This window comes from Typopeltis vanoorti, chromosome 7 (assembly GCF_054136105.1).
Source record: "Typopeltis vanoorti isolate ZY-2024b chromosome 7, IOZ_Tvanoo_1.0, whole genome shotgun sequence".
Classification (NCBI taxonomy): Eukaryota; Metazoa; Arthropoda; class Arachnida; order Uropygi; family Thelyphonidae; genus Typopeltis; species Typopeltis vanoorti.
This window is the reverse complement of record NC_143555.1, coordinates 123,512,303-123,527,490: the sequence shown is the minus strand read 5'-3', so window position 1 is coordinate 123,527,490 and position 15,188 is coordinate 123,512,303. Positions and strand designations below refer to the sequence as shown.

Here is a 15,188-nt window from a genome sequence, read left to right as displayed (position 1 = left end):
TGATGGAATTTTTCAATTTATGAAGAGTGGGAAAGGACAAGAGGGCATCCTTGGAAGCTGAGAATGAATGCCACTAAGATGGGAGTGAGGGCTAATTTTTCTCTCATGTAGAGGTGCATGATTAGAATGAATTGACATTCGATGTTGTGCACACAAGCAGTGTGAATGAATTCAAGAACAATTATGATAGCTAGTGTGTAGCATGTGGCCTCTCTCTCGATGAGTCCCTGACTCCCTGGATGTCTCTATTAATAATAATAATAATAAATTTACAATAATTAAATGTTATTATGTCGAATACTATCTAACAGACACAACAAGCCTTAAACTATTAATATGATATTTTTATCATTTTTATGCTTTCTAGGAATGAAAATAGGGTTTCACAGCTTAAGGGTCAAAAGGGTCTTAAGAACAAACAATGGGGCCTTGTTTAACTGGGCTATGCACCAGCCAGTAGGATATTCTGTCACGATATACCATCATTTTACATTGTGGTTTAAGCCAATAAACATACAATTTGGTCAGGAAATCCCAAATTGCCAGCCTACCCTCATTCGATCAGTATCTGGTAGATACCTAACAGCTGCACCACAAGATGATGATTGGACATCAGATCAGCAGCTCTGGTCGGTTCTCTGCATCCCTTAAAAGACTAAGTGGAAGTCTCCCAGTTATATAGCTTTGACCCTTAAGCACCCCCTTAATATCTCTACTTTCACTGGTTTTGCACTTCCAACTTATCAGTGTACACTTTCTCCAAGCATTTAACTCCAAAAACCATTCAAGTGCAGTCAATCAAGCATATGCAGGTCCTTTCATCTGTCAAATTCATTCCACACATCTATAAACTGCACACCATTCCTCCTACAGAATCTTCTCATTGACAATCACTGCCCTTCTCAATTCTGTTCAAGGATACCAAAGTAACAGACTCACAATCTTTTTTTTACTTTATTACTCTTCATTTTTGCTTCTTCCAACAACTTTCATATCCTCTCTCTCACTGAAAAAATATTAAAAAAAAAAAAAAATTGTTTTTCCCTTCAAAATTCTTAATTTATCATTAGCCGGTCTGGGTTTGCCACATGGTTAGCATATATGCTCTCCAGCCAAAAGACCATGGGTTCGAATCCCACCATGGGCATGGATGTTTGTGATCATCTCTGAAAATACTAGTGGTGGTGGTGGGCGGTAGATGGCGTTGGTGTAGATGATGATCGTAGTTAGAGAATTGGGTGGAGAAAGAGTTGCAGAGTAGGTGCCCTCCATCAATGAGTCTTTGGACTCCCTGGAGGTGTTGTAATAATAATAATAATTATTATTATTATTTTGTCATACCTACTCTTAGGGATATACAGGATACTATGATAGTACTGCACAAATTAAGTTTGTATTATTACTAGCTGTCCATCAACAACTTTTGGTTTTTTTCTAAACTGATCTACTATTTGTTAGGTCTTCAGTCAACAAAACTACCATTCAAAAAATTACTGAAATTACCAGACTACAATCTGATATAGAAAAGAATTTCAATACTCTACCTTAAAGGAACCTTGGAACAAATAGCAAAGATTCTTTGTAAATTTAATCCATATGCTTCCTTCAAACCAGCTCGGAAACTGTCTTTCTTCTTACCATCAACAAAGCCAGGTGTCTATCAAATACCTGCTCATTTCATCTTCCCCATTTTGGACAGACTGGCCGTTCTGCCTTGATTAGGTTTGAAGAACGTCAAGACTATATTACATATTTGGAACCTGACAAGTGTAACCTCACTTCTCATGCTACTGATGCTAGGCACAGAGTTCTTTGGAATGAGACAAAACTTCTTTACTCCACACAAGTTCAAATTCGATCGTCTTTTCCTTGAAACATGTGAAACGCTAAGAATTCATTCAAACCTGAAAACGGATCAGACTGTATGCCAATATCCAAGTTTTGGGAAGTGATCACTATTAATTGTACATATGTTTTTTTAATTAATATATTTTTATTAATTATTATTTTTTAATCAATGCAACTTACTACAATTGTTCCTTAGAACTCTGATAGTCTAATATCATATACTTCAGCTGCACAAGACACAAGCTAATATACACATGATTCACAATGCATTATTTTGATTCATCTTTTGAATGTAGTTAACGGTCTATCTCACCGACAACGTCCATATAACACTGGATAAAATATAATGGAGTTTTCGAATAAGTCATATATAATTTTTGTTACATCTGTAAGTTGCGAAACTTACTTTAAAATGAGGATTAAAAAATCATTTATCAACTTAGAAATTCGTCATGTTTTAGCATGCTCTCAAGCTGCATGTGGCTGCAGCATGCTTAAACAACCTCTGGGATGAATGATCTAGCTTTATAATTTGAACTGCTTTATAATAAATTGTAACAGTATAAGATAATAATGTCACTATTATAATAGTTCATATACACCATTAAAATTGTTGCAGCGATATTTATGTTACATTAAAGAAATCAGCAGATTCTGTACATACATGTCCTTTACTGTAACCACAGAGAAGACGACTAGAATCGGCATTAAAACCAAGTGAAGACACTGAACCATATTCTTCTCCATAACCTGTATTACCTAAACACCATTTTAACACTTGTTGTGGATCTGAAAAATCATTACAAGCAAATAAATTACTTCTAAGGTATGTGAATTAGTTAATGAAATGCCATATTATTATTAATGATTAATAAAATCTGCAGAATTAAACACCTGCAAAGTAGTTGCAATTAGGTGACTCAAACTTGGAAGTGGATCTGGTTTATTTATTTTTTTTTTCTTTTTCAAATCACAATTAATTTTGCTTTGTTAAATGCCAAATTCCAGGATAAAACTGAAATGTTAAGAAAATTATTAGCCTATGAGTGATCTGAATTTGATATACCTGATTAAAAAAATATTCTGTTGAAAAATTTTAATGCAAAACAAAATACAAGCAACAGCAAGGAAAGTATATAAAAGGTTAATGATTCAATGCAATATAATCACCATTCAAAAAATGTTCAGAATGTATAAGTATTCTGAACATTGTTAGAAATTCAACAAAAGTAATCAGTACAATTTTTTAAAATTTATGTACAAAAATGGTGTTTTATGGAAACACAAGTTTTACATACCTTATGTAAAAGGTTGTAAGCATTATATATAATTAAAAATTAAAACTGAAATAGCTTATGTATAAAAATTCTTCATTATGAGAAATATTTTGATATTTTAAAGGTCATTATCAATGGTATAACACAATGTCTAATAATGAGAGTATCAGTTTCAAATGGACAGATCACAGTAAGACACGATGTTTGTTAATTTCACTTAAAAGTTCAATCTTGCCTAAGTTGGATGCTACATATACCCAACTGTTATACATCACAGAGGTTAGTAATTATTAGTTTGTAGCTTATTATATTTTTATAATGGCTGGCACATATACAGAAAAACTGAATTTATTAACCTTCAACACATTTCATCCCACTGGTTAACAACATTCAAAATTCAAACATTTATAAACTGGACCACCTTCAAGCCACTTTGGAAAATGTCTTCTTTTCTATTATCCACCAAAGATTAAATTACCATCTCTTTCACCTCCCCATCGCTTGCTTGGTATTTATCAAGTTCATGTTTGACTATTTTATTCTGGACATTCTGCTAAGATTGGAATCCAAGATGTCTGTCTGGTCTTGCTTACCATACTACTAATACTAGACAGAGTTGGAATCAAACCAAGATTCTTCATTTCAGTATATTTAAATTTGAATGTCTGTTTCTTGAAACCTATAAAACTTCACAATACCATCAAAATCTTAACCATTCTGATTGCATGCTAGTTCCTAAAAAGTTGTGATGTACTTAACAGTAACTGTTCATTTTTTTTTTTTGCAATAATAGCCTTGCATTTAAATTACAAAAGTTATCCATTGTTTCCCTTTGAACTCTAGCAGTGCATTCTTCTGTTAGCTCGACTGTGATGGAGACACAAGTAAGCCCATAACATGACTCATCTTGTGATTCATGTTCTGCATGTTGTTAACTGGTCTTCTCTTGTCTTGTAACATACAAGGAAATATATTGGAGTTTAAAATCACAAGCTACAATACAAATCTCTCTGTCCTTCCCTTCTCCCCCCACCTACCATTTGCTATGTCTACTGCTCTCTGAACTCCGCTCTCTGAAGCCCTACTACACAGACCAAATTTAAACCGCAATGACGTTCTCACTATTCCTAAAGTATGGGAAATTGTCATACAAAATTGTGTAAAATAATTATTAGGTTTTTTTTTTACTTCTGTAACACGTTACGCATGTTTAATGAGTTTCTATTGTATATTTTAAATTATTTAAAAATATAATTTTTAAAAAATTTGAATATTTTAAAAATATTTTGCAATTTTTAAGTTTACATCTTTTTCATATGTAATCATACATCCTAGATAGTTAAATGAATTCACCTGTTCTAAAATCTTGTTATCTATTACTATTTTAGTTCTTACTGGATCTTGTCCTTTAAAGGTCATCGATTTGATTTTTCTGTTGATATTATTTGATATTATCATACCATAATCTTTGGCTATTTCATTTAAATTTAAAATATCTTTCTGTAAGTTATCTTCAGAATATGTAATTATTATTTGGTCATCGGCAAAAAGGAGAGTGTTTAAGTTCACAGTAGGAAAAAGTTTAATACAGTGACAGAAAGTTTTATTCCATTTTATTCTTATTTCGTTTAGATAAATATTAAAAAGAGTTGTCAAAAGGGGACATCCCTGTCGGACTCCTTGGTTTATCTCTCTCGTATATAATAGCTCATGATTTAATCTTATTTGTATTTGATTATTTTTATATACACTTATGATAGCTATTGGAATATTATTTTGTATTTGTCTTTCTTTTAATATGTTAAATAAAAAATGCTTTTAAATTTTATCAAATGCTTTTTCAAAGTCAATAAATGTAATATGTGTTTCTAAATTATATTCTCCTCTTTTCTCAATTATTCATTTTAGGCAAAAGGCTGGGTCTCTATACATGATCATCCTTTTCTAAATCCATTTTGTACTTCTAAAATAAAGCTTTCAGAATATTTTATTCATTTGTTATTTAAAATTCTGCTATATATTTTGTAACAAGAATTTCGAATACTTATACCTCTATAATGTTTTGTCATCTCTACTATCTTTTGTAAAGATAGGGATCACTATTGCTTTTTTCCCCATTCTATTGGTTGGTTACTTGTTGAATAGATTTTATTTAAAAATAATTAGAGTCTTTCTTTGAACCTTAGTCCTGCATATTTATGAAATTCTGAACCTAACTTATCTTCTCCAGGTGATTTTCCATTTCTTGTTTATTTTAGACTGATTTCTAATTCTTTAGTTATTTCCTTTTCATTTTCATTAAATGTTTGCCACTTATCTTTTTTAAAATATTTATCTGTCCACAATTCTGTATAGAAATTTAAAAATTCCTCTAATTTCAATTCGGTGTTTAATTTTACACTTTCTTTAGTATCTGCACTTAAATGTTTCAAAAGCATATATATATTGGGACTTGTTTTATATAAATCATGTTCTAAATTAGAAATAAATTTGTTCCATGATTCTCTATGTCTTTTTCTGACTTCACTTTTAGCTATGGCTCTTATTCTTTTATATTCTATTTCATCTTCTAATATTTTACAGCTTAACCATTTATGATATGCTTCTTTTTTTCATTTTGATTATTTCTTTGATTGTATCATCCCATATCTTCTTTTTTTATTATTATTGAATTTTTTGGTCTTTTCTAAGCTTTCATTTGCTGCTGTATTTAGTATTGATTTTATATTAAGCCATTCGATTTCTATTTCTTCATTTCGTTTTATTTTTATCTAAATATTGGTTAATTCTTTGTTCATATAGCCACTGTAGACTTTTGTATACAATTTTGTATACATTGCATACTGTCTACTTTCAAGTAACCAATATCTAATGTAATCTTTATTATTTCTGATTTTTATTATTTTTAAAGTAGGTTGGTATTCTAAGCAATCTGAGGATGACTCAAAATATCCAAGTTGTGATCTGTTGATCAAAACTTAGATATTTTGAGATTCTTGTTCAAATCAAGTTGTTTCAAAAAGGTCTCACATGCCACTTTAAATTTTGCCTCTTTAAACATGATTGGAAATGTCTGTTTTCCCAGAGTGGATTTAACAGATATGGTTTTAGCATTTTTCTTTTCTGATATCTGCTGTGCTGACAGTTGAAAGGTTACATGCATATTTAATTTGGTATGCTCTTGGACATGGATGGGGGGGGGAGCAGTCCTTGGATACATTGAATAAATGCTTGAATTTTATAGGTTTAAAGGTAGTTTTGATGTTTTGCACTTCTTTAATTTTCCACCTATTTTTTTCAAACAGACCTTTAATATAAGAAATAGAAATAAGTTGACTGAAATCATCGTTTTGGTATATTATCTTTGTGTTCCGTATATTATCAAATTTCTTTTTATTATATGAAAAGGCAAATTAATTCACTGTAATACTGTTTTCAGTTCACTTTCATTTGAACAAATTGTTATGACTCTCTTTTTGAGTGCATTTATTATCCCTAGTTTTCATATTGGGTAGTGATAGGAGTCTAATTTGCACAAAGTCAATTTGTAACTAATTGGCATGCACAGGTTTTGCAATATATGCTAAATGACAGCCAACCTAACAGAAGGCAAGTTATGAGTGTATTCTATCACAGTAAGCCCCCCCCCCTGCCAGTTTCTTTTGTGAATTGAATGTGCTTGTGTTGTCTGTTAAAATGGCAAAGCAATGTACTTAAGGTTTGGGGGGCTGTGTGGTAAAATGAATGTATCATCAACATAATGAAGATTACATAAGCTATTGGCTACTAGAAAGCCCTGAAAGCATACAAGGTAACTTCAATACAGAAAGATCAACAGGAGAACCAAGGTTTTTTTTTTTAAGGACTCTAGGCTAAATACATAAGTCAGTCAAATCAGCAATAAAAAGACCAAAATTACAAAAACAGGCAGAAACAATGAACATCAACTGCATTCTAAAAGGAGAGCCTATAGACCAAGTAAAATATTTCAGCTATTTAGGCACAGTTTTTAGTGAAGATGACAAGTTAAATGTGGAAATAGATAACAGAATAAGCAAAGTCGGTAGCCAGCTGAATAAATTTATATGGAATAAGAGAGAAATTAGTCAAAACACCGAACTATCAGTATACAAGATAGTTCAAACTAATTTTAAGTTATGGATCTAAGAGTTGGTGTACAAATGTACAAACAAAGCACTCAATCAAACACCTAGAAACTACAGATAAGAGGGTTCTGAGAAAAACTAGGGGAATGAACAGCTGGAATCAATGGCAGAATCATATTAGAAATGAAGATATTAGAAAGAAACTTGGCATTGTTAGCATTCGAGAATGTGCACGCAGAGCTAATCTAAGGTGGTATGGTCACCTTAAACAGACTAGCAGAGGAAAGGTTAGCAAAAAGGAATTTGATGCCAAAATAGCATGAAATATCCACCTAGATGAAGACCGAGGTCTAAGTGGACTGTTTCAGTCAGAAGTACCTTAGAAACACAAATTGTTAGATATGACAATATTGGAGTGCTGATAAGTAATACACTAATTTGGAAAAAAAATTGTGAATAGGAGATTAATAATCATGTAAACTTAATCATGTAGTACTGTCATAGTAGCCTGAACACCCCTCAATGGTACATATCAGGAAATTGATGATGAGGTCGGTCAAAGGATTAACAGGACCAAGTTGTAAGTGAATACATTAATACAAAGTGGAAAAACTAACTATAGCCGTTTAATGGGAATAGGAATTTTCTGAATGGCTGATGTTATTAATTATTATTTAAATTATTTTTATTTATTTTTTACCACAGTATGGTGCTAGTTATTTTAATGCGGTGTGTATACACACACACACACACACACTGCTTGGAAAGAAGTCAACGGACACCATAATGTAACAAACAGTCATGGCACCCACCTTAATAAGTAGGACCTCTTTTTGCTGCAATGACTATGGCAATCCTATAGGACATACAATAGTAATCAATGGGAAATTTTGGACCATTCTTCCTGTAGGCATGTAATGAGGTCCTATACTGTTGTGGGACAGACATCGCTTGACCTCACCCGATGCTTCAATTTATCTGACAGATGTTCAATAGGGTTGAGATGACCCTGTGGAAGCAAGTATGGTGAGATATTCATGTCCACAAACCATGCAACAGCAGCAGCCTTATGAAATGGTACATTGCCTTGTTGAAAGAGACAGTGGTCAGTTCCATAGAAATGCCACAAAATAGGAAGCATTGCATTGTCCATAATGTTCAGATATCTCTCGGAGTTCAATGTTCATGGCACCACAAAAAGAGGTCTGCGATAAAACCGGGAGCATAGCCACCTCCAGATTTCATGGTTGGGGTTAAGCACTGTGATAAGAGACATTCACAGGGCATCTGCCACACCCATCCATCTGCTTGGTAGAGAATGTAGCATGATTTGTTGCTTCACAACATAGCTTTCCAAGCTTCTATGTCCCACTGTATACTCTTATCACAGTGCTTAACGTGATACCATATTTGCCCACATTATCCTAACCAACATGCAGTACTTAAGACAATACTGCATGTTGGTTAGGATAATGTGGGGGGGGGGGGTTGCATATTATGGTCCTACCATGGAAACCCATGTTGTAAGTCTGTTTTTAATGGTTTTGTGCAGATTCATGTTCCAGTCAATGTCCAGAACTCCACATTCAACATGTCAGCTGACGAATTGCAGTTTTTACCTATTATCCTTCATAGCACCCTACATTCATGATCGGTGAGTGTGGTGGGTTGTTCACTGCAGGTAGCACTTGCAGGTGACCCTCTGTGCTTCCATCTTAGTACAGTATTACTGATTGTTGACCTGGATTGGTCCAGGTCAACAATCAGTGATACCATATTTGCCCTAATTTGCTGAACAGATAGGCCTGCAGCATGGTATCCTATCACAACACCAATTTCAAACACCATCAGTTTCCTTCTCACAGCCATTTTACTTGGACACAGTTGCACTGATTTGGGAGAATTATATTCCTCCAATTTATACCAGCTAGAAACACAACTCGTTACATGGCACAATGCATCTTGCCCATGGAAGTGTCTGTGAACTTCTTTTCAAGCAGTGTGTGTGTGTGTATGCGGTAACAAACTAATTAATCCGAACAAGTTGAATTTTCATCAAGTTTGGGTTTTGGTTTGGTTTTTGTTTCAGTTCATTATTTTGATCGAGTGCTGTGTAATAAACATCATAACTGTCTTTAAAATGTTTATTAATAGTGTTGGGCATTTTTAATAGCATAAAAAAGTTGACATTCATAGTGTTTTATTCATTTTCTAGCTTTAGAGCTTTATCCATTTTATAATGGATATATCTGCAAGAAAGTTCAAAAATATGTACTCTTTCTCAACACATATCCATGACTCAAAGACAAACTGAATGAATGTGGTGTTGGTTTGGGTACTGTTAATGCAATTTTAAAGAGGTTTAAGGAGACAAGTACCATTTCTCCTGACAGAAAAGGAAAATGTGGACGAAAAAGAAAACTATACTTACTCAGAAGATCGTTTATTAGTTAGGAAAAGCAATCCAAGATTTTCTGCTGTAGACTTAAATAGAGACTCGGCAGCTAGTGGGATTAATATTTCTAACATGAGAAACCATCGATGACAAAGGCTATACAGAAAAAGAGGCTCCAGTGGGCAAAAGATTACAAAGATTGGACTGTTGAGAAGTGGAAGAAGGTCATATTCTCAGATGAGAACCATTTCCTTGTCCAAGAAGAGCGAGTACATATATTTGCAAATTAGTGGCTCCTGAACACGCAGCTAAAAAGATGCTCTGGGGTTGTTTTACACATGGCTATCCAGAATCACTTGTGCTTGTTGATAGTATGATGAAAAGTGACCAGTACATAAAAATATTGGAGAAAAGAGTGGTCTCACAGATCCAGAAAGACAAAGAACTCATCTTCCAACAGGATCTCACTCTATGTCACACTTCAAAAAGAGTGAAAGAATTCCTCAAAAATCACAACATTCAATTGCTTCTGTGGCCAGGTCACTCTCCTGCCATTAACCCAACAGAAAATTTGTGGGCCATAGTGAAAAAGAGACTTGGAAAATTAAATTATGATACAAAGGATAACTTAATACAATCCATTATAAAAGTATGCTTTCAAGATGCAGAAATAAGAAAATGCGTTCTGTATTGGTAGAGCCTATGCTTAAGTGAATTAATGAACTTATTAGGAACAGAGGAGTACTTATAAATTATTAGGTAAAGTTAGTTTAATTTTTGTAGTTATTTTCTTGCAAAATTAAATTTTTTTTAAAAAATGTGTTTGGATTAATTTGTTCGCTGTGTGTGTGTGTGTGTGTGTGTGTGTGTGTGTGTGTGTGTGTGTGTGTGTGTGTGTGTGTGTGTGTGTGTGTACTGGGGGTCTCTACCCCCTGGTGCCTACAGTGCAAATCTCAAACAGTAGTTGAGTCCATAAATCTGAGCTGTTCCCCATTCAAAATAATGAAAGATGGCTTGCAATCCAAATATACTCCAGATGCCAGTTCATCTACTTGCAAATACCTTGTTGAAATTTACTTCACTATGGAAGAACCATCACCCAACCATTCTCAATCTGTCTTCTGGTATTATAAGAGTGCCATATGGGATAATCTCTGTGACTGACTTCTATTCTGCCTTTACATGGTTTGGCTACTCTTTCCATTATCCAGATCCAAACACCTGCTCAGACCAAATAATTATAGTTCTCTGACAAGTGGGTAAGGGGAGGAGGAAAAAAGGGAAAAATGTTTTGGAGAGAGCTACTTGTATTAAAGTGGCTCTCCAAAACTTTACATCATACTCAACCACAATGCAGCCCACAAAAAATGAAAACAAAACCTCAATCTGATTTTGAAAGGTCCAAATGCTGCAAGCTTGCCTCTTGTCAAAATGGCAATTGAGCCTTCTGATTCACCACGGCCATGTAACACAACTTTTAATCCCCTCCATGTTTCTGCTGCATTTACATCCAGATCTCACTATTGTAGCACTGCGAAAAGACTTACTGGCATCATGTTTCCTCTCCAACCCTTGTAGATAATCAAGCCACTCCCCCTCCCATCAGAAGAATCCTCGAATAGCTTAAAAAACCAAAAAAAGTCATCTTGTTTTGATGGATCCCCCACCCCCCCCAAAAAAAACCACCATGCTAAAAACATACTCTTGAGCTAATACCAATCCTATATCACCTCTTCAATATTTTCTACTCAACTGGCATCTATGTAATAGTGAAACAAGCCTACATTCAACCCTTTCCAAAATACGAAAATACAGTTTGTTTCAAAAAGAATGACCCGATTTCAAATAATTATATTTAATAATGAAAATGTGGTACAGTTACCAAATAAATAACCAAGTAGGAAGTAAGGCCTAAAGTTTCACTCACCACAATTACAAATGCTCAATGTGCCCTCCACCTGCTGCATGGACAACATCAAGCCGATAGCTGAATTCATCCCAAACGTGTCTGAGAGTGTCTTCTGTCACAGAATTTACTGCAGCCGTGATTCTGGTTCTGAGCTCATCCAAGCGGGTAATGGAGGAACATAAACACAGTCATTTACGTATCCCCATAAAAAGAAGTCACAAAGTGTGATGTCAGGAGATCTTGGAGGCCAAGAGTGTAGTGCCAAGTCATCGCGTCCAATCCAACGCTGAGGCAATGTTTTGTTTAGAAACCGACGAACCCGGAGCTTCCAATATGGCGGTGCTCCGTCTTGCTGAAAAATGTAATCTTCAGATTCTTCATTTAGCTGTGGAAGTAGTCAGTCCTGCAGCATTTCAAGATAGGAGGTTTTCCGTAACAGTGTTTTCCTCAAAAAAAAAAAAAAAAAGGGCCATAAACCTTTCTAACAGAAACCGCACAAAAAACATTAAGTTTGGTAAATCACATTCATGCTGTACAATTTCATGTGGATTCTCAAGTTCCCATATGCGAACATTGTGGTGCGAAACTTTACTGCTTAGACGAAAGGTTGCTTCATCACTAAAAATCAAACTTTGCAGGAAGGTGTCGTCCTCCATGTCCTCTAACAGATTAGCACAAAAATCTGTTCTTTTTTTTGTTACCTACACAAAGAGCTTGCACCAGTTGCAATCTGTATGGCTTCATAAGCAAACATCGTCGTAACACATGCCAAACAGTCACATGAGGGATGGTAAGTTCTCAGCTAGCATGGTGAGTGGACTTGCATGGACTTTGCTGAAAAAGCCTCTTGAATTCGTTGCACATGCCCTTCTGAGGTGCATGGTTGTCCAGGACTCTTTCCCTTACACAAACACCCTGTTTCTTGAAATTGTCAATACCAACGACGCATGTTTTTGTCCAGTGGTGGATCAATTCCGTAACATCGTCTAAACGCATGCTGCACCGTAATCACGGACTCAGTCTTGCTAAATTCGAGAACACAAAATGCCTTCTGTTGACTAGACGCCATCTTCCCATTAACTAAGCACAGCAGTTATTTGGGCACTAGTAGTGGCATCTAGCGGTCGTCATATCAAATTCTGGGCCAAGGCCATTCACATGGTACAAGTCACATTCATTTGTGGCTCGTAATTGCAGAGATATACAATTTTCAAATCGGGACATTCTTTTTTAAACACCCTGTACATTCAAATAAAAAAACAAAATACATTTCAAAAGTCAATTAACAAAGTACCATTCAACAGCTCTTGATCTTCTCTTCTAGCTTTCACTAACTTCTGGTCACAGCTGTGAAAAGGTTTGGAGAAACTCAAGGAGCTGCACTTGACATTTCTAGGACATTTGATTGGATCTAGCATAAAGGCGTGCTCAACAAACTAACATCCCATAGCTACCTTCTACCCTTTTCAATTGGGCTGCTAGCTTCCTCTTTGGTCACTCACTACATGTCATGATTCTCGTAGACAGGCTTATACGTTGGTTATGCATTATTAAATTACTTAAGGTACTGAACAACGTAGATACGAATATAAATTAAATTACACTTTAATAAATATTTCCGATATTTCGGCAACGTCACATTGCCATTTTCAAAAGGAACTTACAAAAAAAGGCACGTGCACGTGGGCACTACAACACGGTAAATGAGAATGAAGAGATGAAGCTATTATTCTCCTAAAAGTCCTGATGGTGCCCTCTGGCGGGTTAAGTAGGTGTTCTTGGCCGTTGGGCTGAAGGTCTGCTGATGTAAGCCTCCCAAATTTGGGGCAGTCGCATACAACCAAATTTGTTGAGGTTTGGAGAGTTTCTTAGGGCTGAGGCTGATTCCATAAATAGTCTTTCGAATTTGTATTTGCTACGGTGTATTACTGTAGCTTTCTTCCACCATATTCTGTGGCGTATCCAGAGCATGGTCTGCAAGACCAGAATGGCTGTACTTGTGAAAACGGATGTAGTCCTTGTGTTCAGAAATTTTAATATTCGCTGTCTTGCCTGTTTGGCCAAAGTAAGACAGCTTACAACTGCAAGGGACCTGATATAAACCAGGTAGATCTAGGGTAAGTGGTTGGTCTTTGGTGGAGCGGATAAGGGATGCCAATTTTCTGTAAGGTCTGTAACAGGAGGTCAGGTCATGTTTTTTTTAAAATTTTGGTGATTTTTTCCGAGGTGCCTCGGATGTAGGGAATGGTGATGGATTTAGAGTAATCCTTGTTGTGGAGGGGGGGAAAGGGGGCTGTGGTTTCTAGGTTTTAATATTATTTGGATTTTGGGGGGAGGAAGCCATTGGCTGAGAAAGTGTTGAGGATGTGATTTAATTCAGCGTTTAGGGCCATGTCGTTAGAACAGATTAGTTTAGCCCTGTTGTATAGTGTTTTCACCACTCCATATTGTTTTGAGGGGGGGGGGGGAATTGTTGGTGAATGTATCTGCCTGTATGGGTGGGTTTTCTATAAACTGAGAAAACCAAGGTTCCATCAAGCTGGCAGGTGACTAGTGTGTCTAGGAAAGGGAGGCTGTTGTTTTCCTCTTTTTCCAGGGTGAACTTGATTCTAGGGTGTTGGTTGTTTAAGTGTGTTAAGAAGGAGAGGAGTGTTTCAGAGTCATGTGGCCAAATAGCGAACACATCATCAACGTAGCAAAGCCATATGGTTGGTTTTTGTGGGGCAGAGGCTAAGGCTTTTTCTTCAAAGGTCTCCATAAAGAAATTGGCCAAGGGTGGGGAGAGTGGTGAACCCATGGCTGTCCCCTCTATTTGCTTGTAGAATTTTCCCTGCCAAACGAAATAGCCTGAGTTCATTGTGAACTGAAATAGGGCTGAGATATTGGGAGAAAATTTAGCATGGATTAGCTCTAAAGTTTCCTTGAGTGGGACCTTTGTGAATAAGGAGGAGACGTCAAAGCTGACCATTATGTCAGTATGTTGGAGTGTAAAGTTTTCTATGCTGGCTTTGAAGTGGGCTGAGTTTTTTTTATGTGTGATGGTGTGTTGACAGTATTGTGTGCGAGCTCTTTGGCCAAATGTTTAGCTAATTTGTATGTGGGGGAATCAATGCCATCCACTATGGGACATAATGGTACATTTTCTTTATGTATTTCAATATGGATTCCACATTCTACAGAAAACCTCCTTGCTAACCTTATCCACCTCTGGATACTGGCTACGGTCTGGAAAAACTCGTGGTTGTTCTTGTTAATTCTAAAGCATTTGTGTCTGTCTTCAAGATCTTGTTATGAAGCTATCTTCTTATGGTCTCCCTCTCCTGCCCTTTGTGATCAGACTGCCAATTTCCTCTTGGTCATTCACTGTGATTTCAGATTTCTTTTTCAATGCTAGAATACTCCAGGGTTCTGTATTCTAACCAACACTCTTTTTTTCTATACATTAATGACCTAAACTTCAAATCCTATTCACAATTCTGCTGATGCTATCCTCTCTATTCCTCTTCTTCATTCAAGAAATTATACAGTACTTAAATGATTCAACTTGAAATCTACCATAACCAATTCTTGTAGAAAGGCTTATACATTGGTAACAATGTATAATGACTATTCAATTATTTAAGGATTTTACAGCGTATACTGGAATATTAATT

At 35.5% G+C, this 15,188-nt stretch overlaps 1 protein-coding gene across 1 annotated transcript in view; it reads right to left on the bottom strand.

Annotated features, from left to right (window-relative positions):
* The window catches only part of Vps8 (vacuolar protein sorting 8), a 519,719-nt gene that overhangs the window by 414,406 nt on the left and 90,125 nt on the right, over positions 1–15,188 (bottom strand). Inside the window, exon 6 of the mRNA XM_090395104.1 lies at positions 2,513–2,637. Coding sequence (XP_090251230.1) covers positions 2,513–2,637 — 125 coding nt within the window. The remainder of the gene's footprint in view (positions 1–2,512; positions 2,638–15,188) is intronic.